This window comes from Sander lucioperca, chromosome 2 (genome assembly GCF_008315115.2).
Source record: "Sander lucioperca isolate FBNREF2018 chromosome 2, SLUC_FBN_1.2, whole genome shotgun sequence".
Classification (NCBI taxonomy): domain Eukaryota; kingdom Metazoa; phylum Chordata; class Actinopteri; order Perciformes; family Percidae; genus Sander; species Sander lucioperca.
Genome location: NC_050174.1, coordinates 38,018,402 through 38,041,284, shown reverse-complemented (window position 1 = coordinate 38,041,284; position 22,883 = coordinate 38,018,402). Strand labels below are relative to the sequence as shown.

The 22,883-nt window shown below is 38.9% G+C and overlaps 2 protein-coding genes and 1 long non-coding RNA gene across 3 annotated transcripts; 2 read left to right on the top strand and 1 right to left on the bottom strand.

Moving 5' to 3' along the window:
• On the bottom strand, positions 1 to 1,049 carry LOC116054065 (natterin-3-like). Its single transcript, XM_031305383.2, has one exon. The coding sequence runs from the start codon at positions 1,015 to 1,017 to the stop codon at positions 43 to 45; it is 975 nt and encodes a 324-aa protein (XP_031161243.1). The 5' UTR covers positions 1,018 to 1,049; the 3' UTR covers positions 1 to 42.
• A 3,452-nt stretch (positions 1,050 to 4,501) lies between these two features.
• Positions 4,502 to 17,410, top strand: LOC116054066. Its single transcript, XR_004105990.1, has 3 exons — positions 4,502 to 4,514; positions 10,450 to 10,453; positions 17,193 to 17,410. It is a non-coding gene; the product is annotated as an uncharacterized LOC116054066 (long non-coding RNA).
• Positions 17,411 to 17,606: 196 nt separating this feature from the next.
• On the top strand, positions 17,607 to 19,198 carry LOC118496505 (natterin-3-like). Its single transcript, XM_036008414.1, has 2 exons — positions 17,607 to 17,618; positions 18,434 to 19,198. The coding sequence occupies exons 1-2, from the start codon at positions 17,607 to 17,609 to the stop codon at positions 19,196 to 19,198; spliced, it is 777 nt and encodes a 258-aa protein (XP_035864307.1).
• Positions 19,199 to 22,883: the final 3,685 nt, after the last annotated feature.

The window sequence follows — 22,883 nt, the reverse complement described above, 5'->3', positions numbered from 1 at the left end:
CATACAATATGTCAGGTGTCGTATCTCATGAAACCGCTTCCATTACTCTTTTTTTAAGGGACAGGGCTTGGCGTTAGGTACAGGTTCACAGCGATCCACCACACCCTGGACTTGTCCCATCTGGACGCTTTTGTAGGTCCCAGAGATGGACGTCCATGAGGTCTTCCCATTTCTGTAGGTGCGCTTGAGGCGTGCAGTGTATGGGATGTCTGCCGTGTACTTATATCCCACCATACTGACACGGCAGGAGTGGTTTGGTGGTATTTCAGCCTCAACAGAAACAGACTGGGTGGTCGACTCGGTATGAGTGGTCCCCTTGGAGAACTGGAGGGTTGTTTCAGCGCTAAGCTCAATGCTTGCGGACATGATTTCGGGGATTCCGGCAGTGATGGTACTCTTGACGCCCATTGTAAACGAAAAGCTGGTGTCCCACCTTTGCTCCTTTTGGATTGTCTTTGAGAGGGTAGTTGTCTGTTTCACTGAACGGCACTCATTGTTGGTGAGGACAGATATTTGCATGGTCTCTGGAGGATACTGAATGGGTTTAACCCCATCAGTCTTATACTTGACATCAGATATGTCCTCGCTAATTACATCTTTGTTAAAGGTAAGGACTTGATATGTCTTGTACCAAGTCTCAGAACCGTTCCTCGGAAGGAAGAAAGCTGTATTTTTAACATCTACCTTCCCAAGACCATACTCATTCTTCCCAACATATATATTCCTGCCGGGGCTGGTCTCGACTGCATTCTGAGGCACTGAACCATAGGAGCCATCCTTCCATTCTAAAAACTCAAAGTTGTCTTTGTTTACCAGGATCTCAAATGGGGAGCCACGGAGCTCTTTCTCACCATAGGGGTAGAGGCAGTAAGGACCCTTGTCAGGGTTGTAGAAGCCGGCCGCGATACCGTATTTGGCAACATAGTCGGTGCGTTTCTCCTTTTCATTGTAGATTGAAACTGCTCCGTTGGGGAGAGAGCCATTAAAGGTCTGCCATTCCAGGTTAGTTTGATCCATGTGTGCTCACTACATTTGAGAAGGAACAAATAGAAACACTTTTTAAGGATAAACCAAATTACATAACTAATCAATCAATATATTGTTAATCCTTTTTAAATATCCAGCTATGTCATTGTCCTCAAACTAAAAATTCTTCTTTTTCCCTTTGTTTTCATATCTTTCCTTTTCCCCCTCTTCCTCTAAAACACACACACACACACACACAGTGGAAGACTGGTCCACTTTGTTCATAATCCCTTTGAGAACAACAACTCTCGTAGCCTTAATAGCTTGATTTGTCGATTGGTTAGCAGTAATCTTAAAGCAGCCATATTATGCTCATTTTCAGGTTCATAATTGTATTTTAAGTTTGTACCAGAATAGGTTTACATGGTTTAATTTTCAAAAAACACCATATTTGTGTTGTACTGCAGTGCTCTATCTCACTGCTGCAGATCCTCTTTTCACCTGGTCTCTGTTTTAGCTACAGAGTGAGACCTCTTTTCTTCTTCTTCTTCTGTACTATCTTTGATTGCACTGCACATGCCCAGTAGCTCAGATGTAGATCATGTCAGCTAACTAGCTCCATAGACAGTAAAAGAAAGGCTGTTTCTACAACTTTGGTCAGTTACAAGGCAGGATTAGCTGGGAGACTTCTAAATGAGGGCGCACATGGAAGTAGTTCTTTTGTAGATTATGGTGAGCTTGTGTGTGTTGTAGCAGTGCTTTGCTATTGAGAACGAGGTAGCATGCTAGCGTTAGCCATAGTGTTAGCATGCTAACGCTACGAGCTAATGGTTGTGGTTAGCCTGCTCGTTTCGGCTTGTGACATCACAAGCCGTGCCGATTTTGAACAGCTCACCCAGAGACTGAAGGCAGGACACATTCAGAAACTGTATCTCACTCTAAACAGCATGGATGGATTTTTTTCAAAGTTTGTATTTGTGTGGAAGCACCAGAGACACAACATAACACCCCAAATCCCAGAAAAAGTGATTTTTTCATAATATGGGCACTTTAAGAACTCTGTCCTCCAGTCTTGGGTTCATTTACATAACTGTAAAAGGAAAAGGACACACATAGGAACAATGTTATATAAACCAAATTACATTAGTAAACAATCAATGTATTCCTAATGCTTTTAGCTAAATGTGTAATAAATGCTACAGGGCAAACAAAAACTAGCCAACGGAGAGCGAAAATCTAAACGTTTATCCAAATTATGTTTTATATCATTAATTAGAAATAGTCAAATTGACCTAAATCCCGCGCCCAAACAGCGATTGCCCATCCGTAGCTTCGCCACCATAACTATGCACGGCTTTCAGTCAGTCTTTAGATTAGGGCTGCTCGATTATGGAAAAAAATATAATCACGACTATTTTGGTCAATATTGAAATCACAATAATTTAACACGATTAGGCTACTTGTTGACTTCTGAAAAGATGTTGCAATTATTGAACTTAAAAAACAGTGGAAAAAGTTAAATAAATCAACAGTAAAAAAAAAACTGTGAAATTTGCCTTAATACCTATTTAAACTTTATTTTTTCATTTAGAACACAAGACAAAATAAGAGTATACTTGCTAAACTTAATGAGCTAGATAATTGTTTTTCTTGATTATTCTGTTTTTGTGATCACTGGGAGCCAAAATCATAATCACGATTATATTTTGATTAATTGCACAGCCCTATTTTAGATTTCTCCACATATTTTACACCTGTAAAACTAATTAAAAGTATTTAGAGGGTTGTGTCTATTTCCATCCTTTGGAAAATTCAAAAAATTGTGTGCTTAACTGCTCAGTCATGAGATGCAATTGTTAACATGCAGCACAAAAAAGGGAAAAAAGGCTTTAAGATATCCACTTTATTTGTCAAAGTCAGATTCCTGAGATCTCGTATTAAGCGAGGACCCCATCATGCACCAACTGAATTGCCTTTATAAGCAATCTTTTAGCAGCCAGTATGGACAGTAGGAACAATTACTGCAACCAAAACCCTGTTAACATATGGACTAGTGAAGATTGTATCAAGATAGACTAGCAAAATGTTTTCAATGCCTTGTTTTTTTAGGCTAAAATGTACTGTCACTGTTCTAGCTCCATAGTTTTCTTCTGTTTCCCTCTATGTGTAGATTTTATTTAAGTGATGCATAAATGAGGACACAGAATGGGAAATAGTTGTTGTATGGTAGTTTTAGTTTACCTAGATCGTCGTTCTTCTCACTGGCTGAGGAAAGAGCCGGCAGGACAATCAGCAGCAATACTCACAGCTTCAGCTGCAGATGAAACACAGAACAAAATAACTGTTAATTGCTGTAATAAAATAACTTAAAATCTAACCCTGGTGAAAATATCGGAACATCAAATGTTGAACTACTCCTTCTGGGACCCCATTTTGCCATGACGACACACATAGACTCACAAGGTGAAAACAATACCAGGGTCTCTGTCGTGGCTGGAAATAAAGTAAACATAGTTTTGAGAGACAATCAGTTATCACTAATAATGTATGCTGCCGTAGGTGAGCAAACAAGGAAAGGATCCAAATGAGACAAAAGCAGGCAGAAACAATCAGTTCAGTGGATTTATGGGGAAGTTGGAAAAACTTACAGTGACAGCGGTCAAAATTCCAGGGATCAGGCAGAGGGTCAGGCAGGTAGGCAGGCGGGCAGGCAGGCAGGTAGGACGGAAGATAGGCAACAGGTGACTGGGTTCCAGGTAACAGATGCTAGAAAGCAAAAAGGCAACTTTACCAAACTGTTAGAGAGTGGGGGAAAGAGGCTGGTATAAATACTGCAGAGCTGATAAGGAAATGGCGTGGCATGTGAGGAGATGGGCGGGGAAGCTCAGGTAAGGGAATTTTTTTTACTTCATCTTAAATCCTGTTAATCCAGTTTTTTTTATTTTTTATTTTACCTGCAATAATTGTCATTTATGTTTCCTGATGGTGGACACACTGGTGTTCTCTGGAGGATAGTGGAACATTTTAGACAAAGGAAGAATCAGACATAGACTATGAAATAATAATTCACCAACATGTTTCTTGCTTGGCCAGTAAAGTTTCCTCCATTCTCCCTGCTTTTAGAATTGATTTTAAAGATACGGTACTTTTAAGGCTCTGCATTAGGGGCTTTCCGACCGAAGGGATTTTTGCAGTTCTTAGAACTAAACGTTCCTAGAACACTTTTTTCGTCGTGTTCCGACAGGAAAAATTTGGGGGATTTTTAAGTTCCTCTGGCCTCCTTAGCGTACTTTTTCAGCTCCTACTTCAGAGCAGGGTCTTTTCCCTTTTCCCTTTTCCTAGGTGTACTTGATTGGTCGAACTTATAAGTCACGCCCACTGCCAACTCGGAACTTGCAACAACCAACAACGGGACATTTTTAACAATTTTCACCATCTTATTCATCATTAAATTCACTACTGACGTTTTAGGCGAGAAATTAACTGTTTAGATTTCGAATATAGGCAGTCTTGCGAAAATTGATGCCGAATTGACAATTTGCTTCAAAGTTTTCGGAGTTCAGAAGCTCCATCAAGTGAAGCAACAGCCAGCAAGCGCCTGCCCCGGCTTCTAGCTCGTCGCTCAGCCAGTCTTGCTCAGACACCTCGCTGTGAGCTGGAGGTCTCTCAGACCCCTCTCGTAAATAAGAGGCTTTTATTTCGCCGTTGACGGTTTGTTTGCTTAAATATCACAACACATGTCCATCATAAGATTAACGGGAACCTGTAGTTAACTGTCTTTTCGGAGTTAAACTCCACAAACGTGTCCTGCAGCTCGTCGGCTGTCACACACACACACACACAGTCACACACACACACACACACACACACACACGTCCACAGCGCTGCAGGCAGATGCGGGGTCTGTTCTGAGTATAATAAAGCCCCGTCTGTGTTGAGCAAAACATTACATGAATTACTATGAGAATGGACGTGCATTTAATATAGGAAAAGTGCACAAGTATTAGCATCATTTGTTGTTGTTGTATGTGGCACTAAGGTCTAGTGACGATGCTATAAAGACCGTTGCCGTGCTTGCATCGCTCCCTTACCCCTCCTACCAGTCCCTATGGCCACTTGGCCAGTGCGAATGCAAACGGAAAAAAAGATTTTGGGGGAGAGTAGTTCTTAGAACTGCTTAGAAGTGTACTTTTCCTCTAAAAAGTACAAGTACTATCCGGTTGGAAAGCACCTATTGTTAGGGTCACAGTTCCTGGTGACATAGTGTCAAACCTTACTGATTGTTAGTTAATTAGTTAATTCCCCAAAACACACACCACTTTGCTGTTTTACTGTAAAACACCTTGTAACTTTGTTTAAAAAATGTGCTATATTACCACTTATAATTATTGTTATTAAATCCAAATGTAAACCAAGTTCCATTAGTAACCCTCGAACATATTTTTTATATTCCTTTTCATGTCTTAAGATGTCACAAAAAACAAGATGCAAAAATGAATTATTATCATTGCAAGATGTACAATAAGTCATTTTGCCACAACATGTTCTTATTGATTAAGGATCAGCTTTTATCCAAATTGCATAGGCATCCTACATATGTTATGGACTGCCATAAAATTATTCATTTCTTTAAGTTCATTAATGTTTTTGCTAAAATCTTCACTTGCCCATTATGATGTGATGAGCTTCATAGTAAGTGTAGCTAGCAGTAGTTTTTATAAGACAAGCCTATACTTGTCCTTTTTAAGTACCAGGTAATTAACTTTTCAGTTGATGTATAATCACCTTCTGTTTAGTCATCTACTCCCACGCCACTGTTACTTATTATTGTTCAGTGTCAGAGCCAAGACATTGTGAAAGTATGTTGGCTTACAGTGTTTTTTCAATCAGCAATGAAAACATTTGAAAATCTCCGCTTATGTCTCTTTAAAGACATAAATAAAAATTACATTTATTTTCTAAGTTCTAATCCTGTACCATTTTGTCATTTGTTCAGTTATCTCTTGTTTCATATCAATTATGTAAAACATTTGTCCAACCATAGTTTAGCAACTGTTGCTATGCATGGAGGTCAGTCAAGCTGGTATTATACAATATGAGATCAAACACATCGGTTAGTCTCATGTTATAGGAAAGGTTCACATTTCCTATAACATGTTAATCTTTCAACAGTCTGCTGTTATATTTACCTTTTTAACAGATTGTTTGAGGAATATTTGAATCTATATTTTCAATAATGTTCCCTTCAATTACGTAGTTTAGTGAATGGTTTTGTTTGACTAAAGTAACAGTTTTTAGTGGTAAATGTGCTCTTTGTGTTTCTACAGACACTGTTTTCTTGTTGAGCTTTAGCAGGGGAATAGTAACACGAAAAGAGAATTTGTACTTTAGAAGATATCCACTTTATTTGTCAGTTACTCAGATTGCTATAGTCTCATATTAACTTCGGCTTAAATTTAGAAGTAATTTTGTTCACAGAACGAGGACTGCGGATTCTGTCCCCATTGGCTTAGGAATCAATCTTTTATCAACGAGTATGGACAGTGAAAACAATTACAGCGACTAACAACCTTTATACATATGCACTTGTGACAAGACGATTGTATCAAGATAGACTTGAAAAATGTAAATGCCTTTCTTCTTAACATAATGTTAAAAGAAGAAAACACACGTTTGAAAATACAAGCAAGCGTGTGAGCTAAGAAACTTAACAAGGCTATGTTAAAACAAAATAATAACTCAGATCTTAAATGTTTCAATATTATACTTATAATACTAGGATTGTGTAGTGGATTAATAAGCAAACAGTCAAGTATGTCATAAGATCTAAAGAAATTATAGTTTATCTAGTTTGTTTTTCTTTAAAATGTCTATAAAGTAGGTCTATGTGTTTTTAAAAAATAGCTGAAAAAAGGTCCACTTACTAGCTTCGGAGATCTCAAATATATCTCAGTCTATTAATGGGGCGCCAAATATAAGTCACACAGATGCATGTATGTTAGTTAATTAGTTAATTCCCCAAAACACACACCACTTTGCTGTTTTACTGTAAAACACCTTGTAACTTTGTTTAAAAAATGTGCTATATTACCACTTATAATTATTGTTATTAAATCCAAATGTAAACCAAGTTTCATAATTAACCCTCAAACATATTTTTATATTCCTTTTCATGTGATGTCACAAAAAAATGAGATGCGAAAATAAATTATTATTATTATTGCAAGATGTACAATAAGTACACAACAAGCCACAACATTTTCTTATTGATTTGGGATCAGCTTTTTATTGAAATTGCATAGGCATCCTACATATGTTATGGACTGCCATATTATTAATTATTTCTTTAAGTTCATTAATGTTTTTGCTAAAATCTTCACTTGCCCATTATGATGTGATGAGCTTCATAGTAAGTGTAGCTACTTATTATTGTTCAGTGTCAGAGCCAAGACATTGTGACAGTATGTTGGCTTACAGTGTTTTTTCAATCACTCCCACGCCACTGTAACTTATTATTGTTCAGTGTCAGAGCCAAGACATTGTGAAAGTATGTTGGCTTACAGTGTTTTTTCAATCAGCAATGAAAACATTTGAAAATCTCCGCTTATGTCTCTTTAAAGACTTAAATAAAAAATACATTTATTTTCTAAGTTCTAATCCTGTACCCTTTTGTCATTTCTTCAGTTATCTCTTGTTTCATATCAATTATGTAAAACATTTGTCCAACCATAGTTTAGCAACTGTTGCTATGCATGGAGGTCAGTCAAGCTGGTATTATACAATATGAGATCAAACACATCGGTTAGTACTCATGTTATAGGAAAGGTTCACATTTCCTATAACATGTTAATCTTTCAACAGTCTGCTGTTATATCTACCTTTTTAACAGATTGTTTGAGGAATATTTGAATCTATATTTTCCATAATGTTCCCTTCAGTTACGTGGTAAATGTGCTCTTTGTGTTTCTACAGACAGTGTTGTCTTGTTGAGCTTTAGCAGGGGAATAGTAAGACGAAAAGAGAATTTGGAAGATATCCACTTTATTTGTCATTTACTCAGATTGCTATAGTGTCAAATTAACTTCAGCTTAAATTTAGAAGTAATTTTGTTCACAGAACGAGGACTGCAGATTCTGTCCCCATTGGCTTGGGAATCAATTTTTTATCAGCCAGTATGGACAGTGAAAACAATTACAGCGACCAACAACCTTTATACATATGCACTTGTGACAAGATGATTGTATGAAGATAGACTTGAAAAATGTAAAGGCCTTTTATCTTAAATGTCCCATGACATGGTGCTCTTTGGATGCTTTTATATAGGCCTTAGTGGTCCCCTAATACTGTATCTGAAGTCTCTTTTATATAGCCCTTAGTGGTCCCCTAATACTGTATCTGAGGTCTCTTTCCCGAAATTCAGCATTGGTGCAGAATTACAGCCACTAGAGCCAGTCCCACAATGAGCTTTCCTTAGTATGTGCCATTTCTGTGTCTGTAGCTTTAAATGCTATTGAGGAGGAGAGGGGGGGGGGCAAGGTGGAGGGTGGGGGTGTGTCCTTGACCAACTGCCACTTTGCTTGTTTGAAAGCTATGATGTCTCTCTCTTTCTCATGGGTGGGCTAAATTCTCTGGCTGGGCAAAGCAGAGAAAGGGGAGGTAACCTTGCTCCTTATGACCTCATAAGATCATAAGAAATTAGTTAATTCCCCAAAACACACACCACTTGGCTGTTTTACTGTAAAACACCTTGTAACTTTGTTTAAAAAATGTGCTATATTACCACTTATAATTATTGTTATTAAATCCAAATGTAAACTAAGTTTCATAAGTAACCCTCAAACATATTTTTATATTCCTTTTCATGTCCTAAAATGTCACAAAAAAAACGAGATGTGAAAATGAATTATTATCATTGCAAGATGTACAATAAGTCATTTTGCCACAACATGTTCTTATTGATTTGGGATCAGCTTTTAATCCAAATTGCATAGGCATCCTACATATATGGAATGCCGTTTTATTCAGAATTAAATAAATGAATAAATACATGAATAAATACATAAATACATGAATAAATAAATAAATATGCCTTTGAAATACATCTTGAAATAAATAAATGAGGCAATAAATACATAAATAATTAAATAAATGTAATTATTTCATGGTACTTTTATTTCATAAGTCCACATTTATTTATTTCAAGAGACTTTTATTTCATAAGTCCACATTTATTTATTTCAAGAGACTTTTATTTCATAAATCCACGTTTATTTATTTCAAGAGACTTTTATTTCATAAATCCACATTTATTTATTTCTGTGGACTTTTATTTCCTAATGCCACATTTATTTATTTCCCTCTCTATTTATTTCCAGTTCTTATATGCAAATCAGGGGGCGTGGTTATCTCTCACATTCAGAACAGAGCCGTGGGCAAAAAAAGGCTGGCGAAGTGAGTGCAACACGACCGGCAGTTCGCGGTGCTCTTTACCCAGCCCACAGTCACCTATTCTGGGGTAACTAGACCACCAACTAGCGCTCACCTGACAGAGCACCACAACAGGCAGCTCGCGGTGCTCTGTACCCAGCCCACACTCACCTATTCTGGGGTAACTAGACCACCAACTAGCGCTGACCTGATGGAGCACCACGACCGGCAGTTTGCGGTGCTCTGTACCCAGCCCACAGTCACCTATTCTGGGGTAACTAGACCACCAACTAGCGCTCACCTGACAGAGCACCACTGCGGGTTGACACGACATTAGCTGAGGCGTTGTTAAGTGAGCTAGCGGGCAAACGACTGCTCTAATTCACATTAAACTGAACATTTCCGTTGAAGGTGAAGTGAGACAAAGTGAGAGATAGCCAGGGGGCGTGGCTATCTCTCACATTCAGAACAAGGTGAATGGGACTTCTTTTGGCAGACCAACAACAGGACAATTTTAACAATTTTCGCCATCTTATTCATCACTAAATTCACTTCTGAGAATGTTTTAGGCGAGAAATGAACTGTTTAGATTTCGAATATAGGCAGTCTTGCGAAAATCGTTGCCGAATTGACAATTTGCTCCATATAGTGACACGACAGCCAGCTAGCGCCTGCCGGGGCCGCTAGCTCGTCACTCGGAGAACCCGCTGTAAGCTGGAGGTCCAGTGTTACCAACTCTTTTCCAATGAAAGTCGCTAGCACCAGCTCCAAAAGTCGCTAAAAGTCGCTAGATGACGTCATACGCTCATTTGCATATTGTTGACGTCATTACGCAATCAAGCTTAGTGGTTGTGTCAGCAAGGTAGATAGAAAGAAATAGAACTCTTTAGCCAAATAATCACAAATTCAATACAGGAATTTATTTTACCTTATAATTATTACTTAGGTAGCCTATCTTTGAAGTAAAAAATTCTAAGAAATTCTACAAATGGAGGGAAAAAGATCGATAAAGAATTCTCAAAGAAGGCTGGCTTGCCCAGGTCCAGGCCAGCTCAGCGGCGTCTTTCTCCCGTCGCGTCCTGCTGTCTCTCCTACCTACACCGGCCCCCGCACACCCTGACCCCCCCTCCCCTTCTACCTGCCTGCGCACTGTGCGCAGTGCTGCTGCACATGAGGAGTATGGCGTTATATATGTGTCACATTCCTGAGCGAGTAATTGTATGTTTTGAGCACAGAGAACTATATTTTGCAAGCGCATTACATTGCATTTTGAACAGAAATTAACACTCGCAAAAAATAATTCAGTTTGAGTAAACAAAAACCTATTTTGTGCACAATAAATGTATTTGCATGTCTTTCTCTGCTCGCAGGTAGACGCTGCTGCGCTCCGGTCATGTCTCCCTCGCTCTCAACCTCTTCTCTCTACGCGCTCAACTCTAGACACGCTCGCTCAGATTTTCACAGCGTTACAAGTGTGCCACAAAACCAACCAATCGCAGAATCAAAAGGTCAATTCTGATTGGCTGTTCGTCTCCAATTAGATCGCAAGTAGCAGGAAAAACATCTACAGGGAAACAGTCTTTAACGCAACACCTGCCGTGATGCCCCAGCAAGGGGTATCTCTGCTGTAGCCAGTGGGTACTTGGAAAGATTGTGGAGCAGCTTAACTAATTAAAGTAATAATTGAATTATGATTGATTTAAAACAATATATCAGCTAAAACAGCTCAACACATATGTTTAAACATATAGCGAAGTAATCAATGTTAGAAATAAACAGCTAAAAGTGGCCTACTGACTTAGCTAACAGTTGAAATGATTAGCTAAAAGTAATGGATGACTTTTGAAACATTAACCACACTTCAAGTAAAAGGCCTAGCTAGCTAGTAGAATTTCTGACCAAACCAACCTAAATGTTTACAGTTCAATTGCATGAAAATGTAAGAATATTCACTTTAATATGATAAATAGTGTGAATACATTGGGAATTGATAGGGCGGGGTATGTGAGTTTATATGACAGGGCTGTGGGGGAAACTCAGACCAGAAGGGTTGGAAAGCACTGATCTACAGTTTTTTATATTATTGACCGACCGGTATATTACAGACATGCCTTAATAGTTGTGTTAATCACAATACCGTTGTTTGAATTACATATCTCCGTGTGTGACTAAGGTCATCCTTCACAAGCAATCTAACATTAGCCCAGCATGGATAAAGTCTATGCATCCAACGTATTCATCCGAACACACATAAAACGTCACAATCCAGCCACTTGTAAGAAGTTTGTAATACTGGTTACATAGTTATCGTGTTTTATTAACCTTAATTCTGTTTGCCAAGGCTATATTTTATTGGCTTGCAAAGTAGCTATCCGATGCTAACACTAACGTTAGCTAGCTAATTTATGTCAAAAAGCAGTAGCTAACTAATGTTAGTGCCAAGATATGGTTTCATTGTAAGACAGTGTAAACACATGACAACACTTGATGAGTCTTACAACACCTCTCTGGTCTCTAGTGAAATCATATCTTGGCAGTAGTTAGCTAACGTTTCTGCTTTTTGAGATAAATTAGCGTTAGCAACGGATAGCTCCTTCGCAAGCTAATATAGCAACATAATTCAGGTTAATAAAATACGGTAATGTAACCAAAGTATTAAAAACTACTTAGCTACATGTGGCTATAGTGTGACAGGTCTACTGCTGTTCAGTCTCGCATTGCGAGACCTAGCTAACTTAGCTAGTTACAGTGCTGCGAGGCCTGTTCAGAGGACATGTCGGCTGCAGTGTGTGAGCTAGATTGCTTGTGAAGGATGAGTCAAACTAACGTTAAACACACAAGGAGATATAAGTCAAACAAAACAACGGCATTATAGTACACACAAATATTAAGACATTTCTGTGATATAAGTCAATAATACAAAATACTAACCAAAATGTGTTTTAATCCAGTAACATTAGTCAAACAGCTCCACTGCAGTCAGTATTTGCTGTACCAACCATAGACTGTATATAAGAATGGACCAACAGATCCCGTTGCTCTGGACCAGGGGTCGGGAACCTTTTTGACTAAGAGAGCCATGAAAGCAAAAAATTTGGAAATTTATTTCAGTGAGAGCCATATAATATATTTTAAAAGTGAATTCAACTAAATGTCAGTATAATAAGCCTCTGAATTTATTCTTTTGAATGGTGAATGGTTTTCCGTTCCTCACTATTGCTAAAGAACCAGCAAAGCTAGCCGAATTATAGTCACCTTGCCGGGTCCATACGCGGAGTTGCTGCTGGCTAGCTTGCACCCTGCTCAGAAGCTCTTGGCACGCTTTCTTTCTGCTGTCTCCCGCAGGGTATTTTGATGCAAAGGTAGCGTGGCGCGTGTCGAAGTGCCGCTTTACATTCGACCGTTTCAACGATGTAATTTTGTCATTGCAAATTAGACACACCGCAGAACCCGCTCTCTCCACAAAGGCGAATTCTTCGGTCCATTCGTCCTGAAATGTACGATACTCGTGTCTTTTTTTCTTTTCGCCATCTTCTTCGTCGAAGGGTTAGCTTTGAGCTAATGACCGAGCAGACGCAGTCTCAGACTGATTCAAAAGGGGGCGTTTACCTGTTTTACCCAGCAACGGCAAACGTAGGCCAGTATCATCCAATTAAAATAATGGACAATTGCTCCTGCAGCCCTGAACAGGACATGCGCAGTGAAAAATCGATGGATGGATTAAAACAAGTGAGAATATTTTGTTTTATCTGCGAGCCATATGCAATCATCAAAAGAGCCACATCTGGCTCGCGAGCCATAGGTTCCCGACCCCTGCTCTGGACGGAGACCAGTGAAGGCCTTTAGAAGCACTTTTCCGGTGAGCGCTGAGCGTTACTGCGCAGCCTCCCAACTGAGAGAAACGACGTAAATGTGACGTGAGCAACGTGTCTGAAAGTTGGAAGTCTTCTGGTAGCTGTGCCAAGAGAAATCTCAATCATTCCCATTCTTGCAGAGACGGAGAGCGTAGGTATATGTAAGGAGATAACATGGACACAGGCTAATTATTGCTAACTAAAATGCTAGTTAACATTAGTAATTAAACTTAAACAGCTAATGTAAGTCTAAACTGCCTGCGAGCTTCTCCTGTACTATATGGTAATTCCTCTACTATGCGACAGTACATCCCGTGGTTATGACACAATCGTTAGCCTATTTTTATAAAAAAGTCTGCTACAGAGCCATAACGTGAGGTACAAGGTAATGGAGCCTTTTATACATTGTCGTGTTTCTTTAGAAATAAACAATGGACAAATAAAGTCTTTAAACGCTTCAGATGTAAAGTTATTCGCTGTCAAAGTGACGCCAAAATGAATGGCAGTCAATGGAATGCTAATGCTTTGTAGCATCAAAATGGCGCCATAGGAGATTCGAGCTCTGAAGCGAAGCTTACCCCCTTGGTACCTGTCGGTACACGATCCGTTCTGCCTGCACGATCCGTTCTGTACATGCGCAAGATAATACTGTTTTACGTATCCATACGACCTGCACGATCTGTTCCACGCTAGCCTATGGCTAGCCTCCACCGGGAAGCTAACGTTAGTTTAGCTAACAGCTAATTCGGCTAACCGCTAGCTGACAGCTAGATTCAGTCTAAAATAACGTTAACTCAAACGTAATGGGAAAAGCAGGCTACAGCTAAATTAAGACTTCACAGTAATAACAATAAAGACAATTATTGAGTGATTGTATTTTAAATGAGCACAAGTAAAGTAGAACTGACGTAACAGCTGTTATATGTGTTAGGTGTTTGTTATATATGTCAACGTTTATTTTCAAGTTTTATTTTGAGGGTCTTTTAAAGTTATTACATGCTGTCTCAGCTAGCAGTTAGCCAAATTAGCTGTTAGCTAAACTAACGTTAGCTTGGCTGTCGACCGGAAGCGTGGAACAGATCGTGCAGTGTCGTAAATTCTCATACAACCGCGCATGCGCTAACATTTTGCGCATGTGCAGAACGGATCGTGCAGGCAGAACGGATCGTGTACCGACAGTACCAACAGGTGTTAACTGAAAAAGACTGTTCCTCCTAGATTTTTGTTTCCTGCTACTTGCGATCTAATTGGAAACGAACAGCCAATCAGAATTGACCTTTTGATTCTGCGATTGGTTGGTTTTGTGGCACACTTGTAACGCTGTGAAAATCTGAGCGAGTGTGTCTAGAGTTGAGAGCGAGGGAGACATGACCGGAGCGCAGCAGCGTCTACCTGCGAGCAGAGAAAGACATGCAAATACATTTATTGTGCACGAATTAGGTTTTTGAACTATTTTTTGCGAGTGTACATTTCTGTTCAAAATGCAGTGTAATGCGCTTGCAAAATATAGTTCTCTGTGCTCAAAACATACAATTACTCGCTCAGGAATGTGACACATATATAACGCCATAGGGGAGAGAGCGGAGAGGCTGCTCCGCTGCTCCTCTGTCACAGAACAGAAGACTGTTTTGGCGGCTACAGGAGAGAAATACCTTGCGTTGTCGCTGGACAATACTGGTGACTTTTCTACAGAAAGTCGCCAGATTTGTCGCTAGTCGGTCGCTAAGTTGGCAACACTGTGGGGGTCTCTCTCTCTCTCTCTCTCTCACACACACACACACACACACACACACACACACAGAGCAGCAGGCACAGGCGGGGGAGAGAGATACCCGTTTCTCTTCGAGAATTCCCATTCACCTTGTCTCACTTCACCTTCAACGGAAATGTTCAGTTTAATGTGAATTAGAGCAGTCGTTTGCCTGCTAGCTCACTTAACAACGCCTCAGCTAATGTCGTGTCAACCCGCAGTGGGTACAGAGCACCGCAAGCTGCCTGTTGTGGTGCTCTGTCAGGTGAGCGCTAGTTGGTGGTCTAGTTACCCCAGAATAGGTGACTGTGGGCTGGGTAAAGAGCACCGCGAACTGCCGGTCGTGTTGCACTCTCACTTCCTTTGGGCCTTTTTTTGCCCACGGCTCTGTTCTGAATGTGAGAGATAACCACGCCCCCTGATTTGCATATAAGAACTGGAAATAAATAGAGAGGGAAATAAATAAATGTGGCATTAGGAAATAAAAGTCCACAGAAATAAATAAATGTGGACTTATGAAATAAAAGTCTCTTGAAATAAATAAATGTGGACTTATGAAATAAAAGTCTCTTGAAATAAATAAATGTGGACTTATGAAATAAAAGTACCATGAAATATATATATTTTTTTATTTATTTATGTATTTATTGCCTCATTTATTTATTTCATGATGTATTTCAAAGACATATTTATTTATGTATTCATGTATTTATGTATTTATTCATTTATTTATGTATTTATTCATTTATTTAATTCTGAATAAAACGGCATTCCATATACATATGTTATGGACTGCCATAAAATTATTAATTTCTTTAAGTTCATTAATGTTTTTGCTAAAATCTTCATTTGTCCATTATGATGTGATGAGCTTCATAGTAAGTGTAGCTAGCAGTAGTTTTTATAAGACAAGCCTATACTTGTCCTTTTTAAGTACCAGGTAATTAACTTTTCAGTTCAAAACAATATTCCTGATTTATGATCACTTTCCCTTTAGTCATCTCCACACCACTGTTACTTGTTATTGTTCAGTGTCAGAGCCAAGACATTGTGAAATTATGTTGGCTAACAGTGTTTTTTCAATCAGCAATGAAAACATTTGAAAATCTCCGCTTATGTCTCTTTAAAGGCATAAATGAAAAATACATTTATTTTCTAAGTTCTAATCCTGTACCCTTTTGTCATTTTTTCAGTTATCTCTTGTTTCATGTCAATTATGTAAAACAGTTGTCCAAGTTTAGCAACTGTTGCTATGCAGGGAGATCAGTCAAGCTGGTATTATACAATATGAGATAGCATTATGTTTGCCAAACACATCTGTTATTAACCACTAGGTTCATTTTGCGCCAGAATTGTCCTTTAACTTCAGCTTAAATTTACAAGTAATTTTGTTCACAGAACGAGGACTGCGTATTCTGTCCTTAAATTGGCTTAGGAATCAATCTTTTATCAGCCAGTATGGACAGTGAAAACAATTACAGCGACCAACAACCTTTATACATATGCACTTGTGACAAGACGATTGTGTCAAGATAGACTTGAAAAATATAAATGTTAGGCCTGCTGCCCCTAGGTAGCTTCTCTGTCTCTCCCTCCCTCCTCTGTCTTAATTGCAGTGGAGTTTGGTGTGTGGGAATCAGGGTTCCAGCTGCCTCTCATGTTAACAGGTTAGAGCTTGCACACTGCCTGCGTGACACGCACGTCTCAGGTGCAGCTCGAGATAAGAATCATAATAATTTTAATAAGATGTCACTCAAACTAGTCTCCATCTTGTCAGCTGTCTGTGGGAAAAGATTAGATGCAAGGTGTAAAATAAATCATTTTGCCACAAAATTTTCTTTTTATGTCGCACATCAGGATCAGCTTATCAACAGAAATTCATCGGCATACATATTTTATGGATTAACCAATTTAAATGATTCATTTATTCAAGTTAATGTATGTTTTGTGTGAAATCTTCACTTGCCCACTATGAGGTAATGAGCTTCATAGTTAGCGTAGCTAACGGTAGTGTTGCAGGTCTGATGGTGCTCGCTGAAACTTAAAAAAAAAAAAGATTGAACAGTCTTCTGTCATGCTTTTGAAACCCTCTTTACTACCACTAAACAAAGGGGTAAAAAAGGGAAAATTCTATATAAAAGTTGAAATATTACAATTAACAGATTATGTTCATGTCTGATTGAGGTGTAGAGAAGTGGAGGTGCTGCAACCAGTGGTGGAATGTAACTAAGTACATTTATTTAAGTACTTTACTTAAGTACAATTTTGAGGTGCTTGTACTTTACCTGAGTCTTCTCTTTTCATGCCATTTTCTGCTACTACTACTCCGCTACATTTCAGAGAGAAATATTGTACTTTTTACTCCACTACATCAATCTGACAGCTTTCGTTACTAGTTACTTTAGACATTAAGATTTTTGCTCACAAAACACATGTAGGCCATAGTTTATAAAATATGTATAAAATATATGGTATTACAAATTAAACTACCCAACAATATAACGGTCTACAAGTACAGCTAAAATTATTAGACGATTAAACACACAACTGTTTGGATCAATTCCAGTTCTAAAGTGCGAGGATTTTACTTACAATTTACAATTTGATGCATGTATTTTGAGGTTGTATCAGAATAGGTTTAAATCGTTTAATTTTCAAAAAACACCATATTTTTGTTGTACTGCACATTGCTGCAGCTCCTCTTTTCACCCTGTGTCAGTTTTCTGTTTTAGATACAGAGTGAGACATCTCAACTTCTTTAACATCTTTGTTTAAGGTGACCAGATTTCAGAGACAAAATCCAGGGACATTTTCAGCTCAGAAGCGTAAATACCTCCAAAACAGGTAATGTTTTTATCTTTGTAAAACTTAAAACGGGGACACTGCCCCTCACTAGACCTATAGCTGCACTGGGACACAAGCCCCCCTAGGGGGGTTCATGGGCATGCTCCCCTGTAAGAAAATGTTGTCTCTTTTAACGTTTTGCATCAATCTGGTGCACTTTGAAAAGAAATTCAGAGGTTAGACTTGATTATTCTTATCTATGGATGGAAATATTTGTGCTGTAGCTATATATATATATATATATATATATATATATAGAGAGAGAGAGAGAGAGAGAGAGAGAGAGAGAGAGAGAGAGAGAGAGATTATCAATATAGAAAATCAATACAGAAAAGAAGACTCAGGACGATTATTAAAAAGTCTGTTAGCCTCATTACCCATCACAAGAATATTGTGATATTGTGGTTTTAGCTGGCTAATGTTAGGTTGCTTGATTGCTAACCAGTCAGCTACCGACACAAATCAAATCTAAACTAATTAAGTGGGAAACACAGGGCCATTTCATTGAAGCTGGCTTTTATACCCCCAGCAAGGGTCCTTATTGCCACTATCCCAATGCAAAAAAAAGCATATTCTGGTTCCCCGGTTTGAGATCCTGGTGAAGAAAAACAACTTTAAGATCGTGGAGTGGAAGGAGAATTCGTACGGTTCAGTGCTCCAGAGTTCAGTCAGAACCTGCCCTGGGGGGGACACATATGTAGGGAAGAACAAATATGGACTAGGGAAGGTTGCTACTAAAGATGAGGTCTTCTACCTGCCTTCGTATGATGATGAATATTGGTACCACTACTACCAGGTCCTGACTATCAATGAGGATATAATCAGCCAGCAGATTTACAATGTCGGGTACAACACTGATGAGTCTCAAATCTTCCACTATCCTCCAGAGGTCATGCTGAAAACTGCCATCAACAACTACGAATGTCGCTCAGTGGTGAAAACAAATTCTCTCTTAAAGACATATAAGGTAGAGCACACGTGGGACATTACCTTTTCTGTCACAGTTGGTGTTACATTGACCTTCTCTGCCAGCATCCCCCTAATCACTACCGAAGGTATTCAGTTCAGCACCGACGTTTCCTTTGAGTACTCCAAAGGAAACACGATGGTAGAGGCCACCACTGATACTGTTTCTGTACAGATCACAGCCCCGCCAAACCACTCCTGCATGGTTAATATGATGCAGTATAAGTACAAAGTGGACATCCCGTTCACAGCAAGCCTCAGCCGCACCTACGCTGACGGGGTGATCCACAGGACTTCCATCACTGGGACGTATGACAGCACTCAGGTTGCAGAAGTCCAGGCCATGGTGGACCGTTGTGAACTTCTAGAAAACTCCCAGCCTTGCACATGATGTCTGACATAATATATCTGTATGTTTGATGCTTCTTTACACTTCCAACTTTTGATGACATTGCTCCTGTTTCTGTTGAATTTCAGTGCATTTATTGTAAGACACTTTGGATGAAAGCCAAATGAATGTAATGCAATAAATAGAATATGAATATTAACGTTTTTTTTAAAAGTTGCACCTTAATGAATTGTTGTGTACAAAATAAAATCACTAGGGTTTTAAAGTCCCACTCCACTTCAATGTGTTTTTCTTATTGTTACTTCACTTGTTGAATGTCTGAGCTTCACTGAGTTTCCCTGAGCCCACCTAAAATCTCATCTTATCAGTTCATTCAATGCCATCTACTGGATTTATTAGATATTTCAGCTGCTTCGTGAGCATCTACATTGTTTACACTTTACTATTGTGGGGAATTATGTTTTAAATAAGGCCCTAAGGCCTGTCAAATCTGACTCCAATTTGCTGTTTCAGCTCCAGAGGTTGCAGTACTCGCCCTACAAGTGGATGACTATTTCTAAATAGGTGCAAATACTATTTGTAGTAAAGCATGTCCTCCCTTAAAGGCCCCAATCTTTTTCTTGTAAATAGTTACATGCATTTTTTTGCAAACTTTGTTGGAAAATCGCATGACATAGCTGTAGTATTGTCTTGAATATTGTAAAATAAATCTGCCCAGGTTTATCAGCCTGTGTAACTTGTACACAGGCTCTTGTTTGCATTCAGTATGACTCCATAGCTCTGCTGTGATACAGCAGATGTTGAGCTGGTCCAACTATGACCCTGTGGCTAAGAGCCGAAATGTTGGATGGAGCAGTGGGGACTTCCAGAAGCAGAGGAAATGTAAAAAAGGACCAGACCAAGAGAACAGCTGCATAACAGATTATGAAGATCAATACAATAATGGGGGTGTTTCAGTATTTTAGATGGAAATGGATTTCATTTCTTGTTATATGAAAAAGATGGAGAATTCTCATGAAATATTCAGAAACCTTTGACCTCTGTGTGACAAAAACAAAAGCACAGTAAACATTACAAATTGAAAAACTGTAGTCATATGCTTTGTTTTCTCCGATGGAACAGCTTTGTCATGGAGAATGTGATGCTTTTTCTTCATGAAAAAGATGTTTATATTGATGTAAAACTAAATGTAAAAGTACCCACAAGAGGGCCCTCTTTCCCCACATGATTCAAAGAAAACATTATTATCCCCAGAGGGGCAATTTGGTTTACAGCCAGCAGTACCACACACCATACATACAATGTAGAAATCACAAAACACAGGTAGACAGTAAAGAACAAAACAAAAACAATAGAGCATAACATTTAACAAGTAGCTAGATGAATAAAACATTAAAACTACCTTAGTTTAAATAAGGTTTTTGAACCTGTTGGTCCTGCAAGTACCCAGACGGTATCCACGGCTGGACCGAAGCAACTTTATTTCATTAAAAAGAGGATGGCTCGGTTCACACAGGGCTGATTGGGCCTTCTTAAGCACCCTCGCCTGATACAGTGCAGTCAGGTCATTCAGAGTAAGACCTGAAATTTTGCTGCATGCCTTTACAATGCCCTATAGTCTATTCCTGCTTTTTAAAGTGACTGAACCGTACCAACTAATCGCTAGACTCACTTCCATATAAGCCTGATTACTGTGCTCCAGTACCATTCAATACATAACACCATCTATAACACATGTCAAATGGTAAATGCTGAGTCACTGTTTGCTGTGTGACAGGGTTCAGTGCTTATCTTATTCAACCTATCAATGAAGTGCAGCTCCTCTTCACATCTGTTTCACATTTGTTTGTTAAAACAAAAACAAAAACTTCTTTGGTATATGACCTGTACCGTGGAGGTAAGAATAAGAAAAACTTTTTTTAAGAAATAGACAACTCAGAGGAGGTTCAAGCTCAAATAAAATCAAGAAAGGATATTTGATAAAAGTAAGTTTTAAGAAGGGACTTAATGTCCATGAACCATGGTTATTTGTACCAAATTTAATGGCTATCTATCCAATAGTTGTTGAGATATTTCAGGCTTCTAGGTGGTAATATTTGTAGTTTTATAAATGTGGAGGTTAACAAGATAAAATCAATGAAAGGCAAATCTGATAAAGTCTATTTGAACTTATCTCTATACTGGAATTTCCAACAACCATGCTATTGTGTTCATGTTGATCCCATGACCATTATAAAAAATGCAGGATAATATTGACAACTATTAACTTAGTGAGGAAAAAGGCAGTGGTGGTCTAAAGGTTAAAGAAGCGAGCTTGTGACCAGGAGGTCGTCAGTTCAATCCCCAGACCGACAGGATAAAAAATCCAGTGGGTAAAGTGAAAGAGCAGCGCTTGTCCCTCCCTCATTACCACCACTGAGGTTCCCTTGAGCAAGGCCCTTAACCCAAACCGCTCCAGTGGAGCTGCTCAGTGGCCAGCAGATCAGACTGTGGTTGTACTGGGCAGCTTCCAGGTATGAATGTGTAACTGTGTAAAAGTGACAGCACGTCGTTGCAAATGAGAATTTGTTCTTAATCGACCTACCTGGATAAATAAAGGTTAAAAAAAAGCGGGGAAAAAACAGACTCATAAGGAAGCAACTTATGAATTTGCTTCATCCTCCAAACTATCATACTGTATCAGTGACCTTTAACCAGGAACTCATAACAGTGCTTGTCAAATGTCATCTGAGAAAACTTTAAGGAATCCAAATCTCCTCACACAAACACAATAAAGATTTAATCACGAAGCTCTTAAAAATGACCCAAACCTTAAAGGAATACACCACCGAATAGTGTTTTGGGTATCAATTAGTCTGGATCAATGGAAGAACATTTCCAGGACATCTGCCGTTTGCAGTCCTTTCTCTGCTCTGCTCTGAAGCATCGACGCAGCCGTGCTCATGCATGTCTGTTTGTGGGTCAAAGCCCCGAGAGCAGGAGGAGGGGTTAGGGGGAGCCCTGAGGAAATGCTACTTTCAAATCTTGCTAGCTTTCCAACATTACCAACCCTGCCAAGTTGTTTCATACAAAATAAAATCACTAGCGTTTTAAAGTCCACTCAAATTAGTTTATCTGAGCTTCACTGTGCAGAGACGAAGAGGGAAGGTTTCCCTAAGCTCACCTTGTTTTGGTAATGTCTGCCTTTAATCACCAGGACAGCTTAGATATGAAAGGGGAGAGAGAGGGGGAAGACATGCAGGAAATTGCTGCAGGTTGGACTCGAACCCTAGGCCTCTAGGGTCGAGGAAAAAACTTCTTCATATGAGCGCACGCTCTACTAACTGAGCTACCCGGGCATCCACACTTTCTCACACTTTACTGAATGTACCGAGATGTTAAACTATTAAAAATGCTAAAAACTAACAAGGTATTTTATCTCCTGAATTGTCTTATCTCTGAATATTTCATTAACAACACTGAAGTAATAAATGAAGTGCTGGCTCATTTATCTGTAGGTGTTTTATACCATCATACCACCACCTGTCTGTAACCTGCATACTGATTGAATATTTGAGTGATGATGACACAGATTTGGTTTGCATGTAAGTTTATTTTATTTGAAACAATGAACCATTAAATACATTTTTCATATATTTCATTTGTTGCTTGAAAAAATGTAAATTTAAGTAGTTTTACTGTCTCATAAAATATGTTAAGGCACAAAACAAAAGCAGGTTTATTTTTA

What these genes read in the sequence shown, in the direction of transcription:
- LOC116054065 (XM_031305383.2), bottom strand. Translation starts at nt 1,017, where the DNA reads ATGGATCAAACTAACCTGGAATGGCAGACCTTTAATGGCTCTCTCCCC.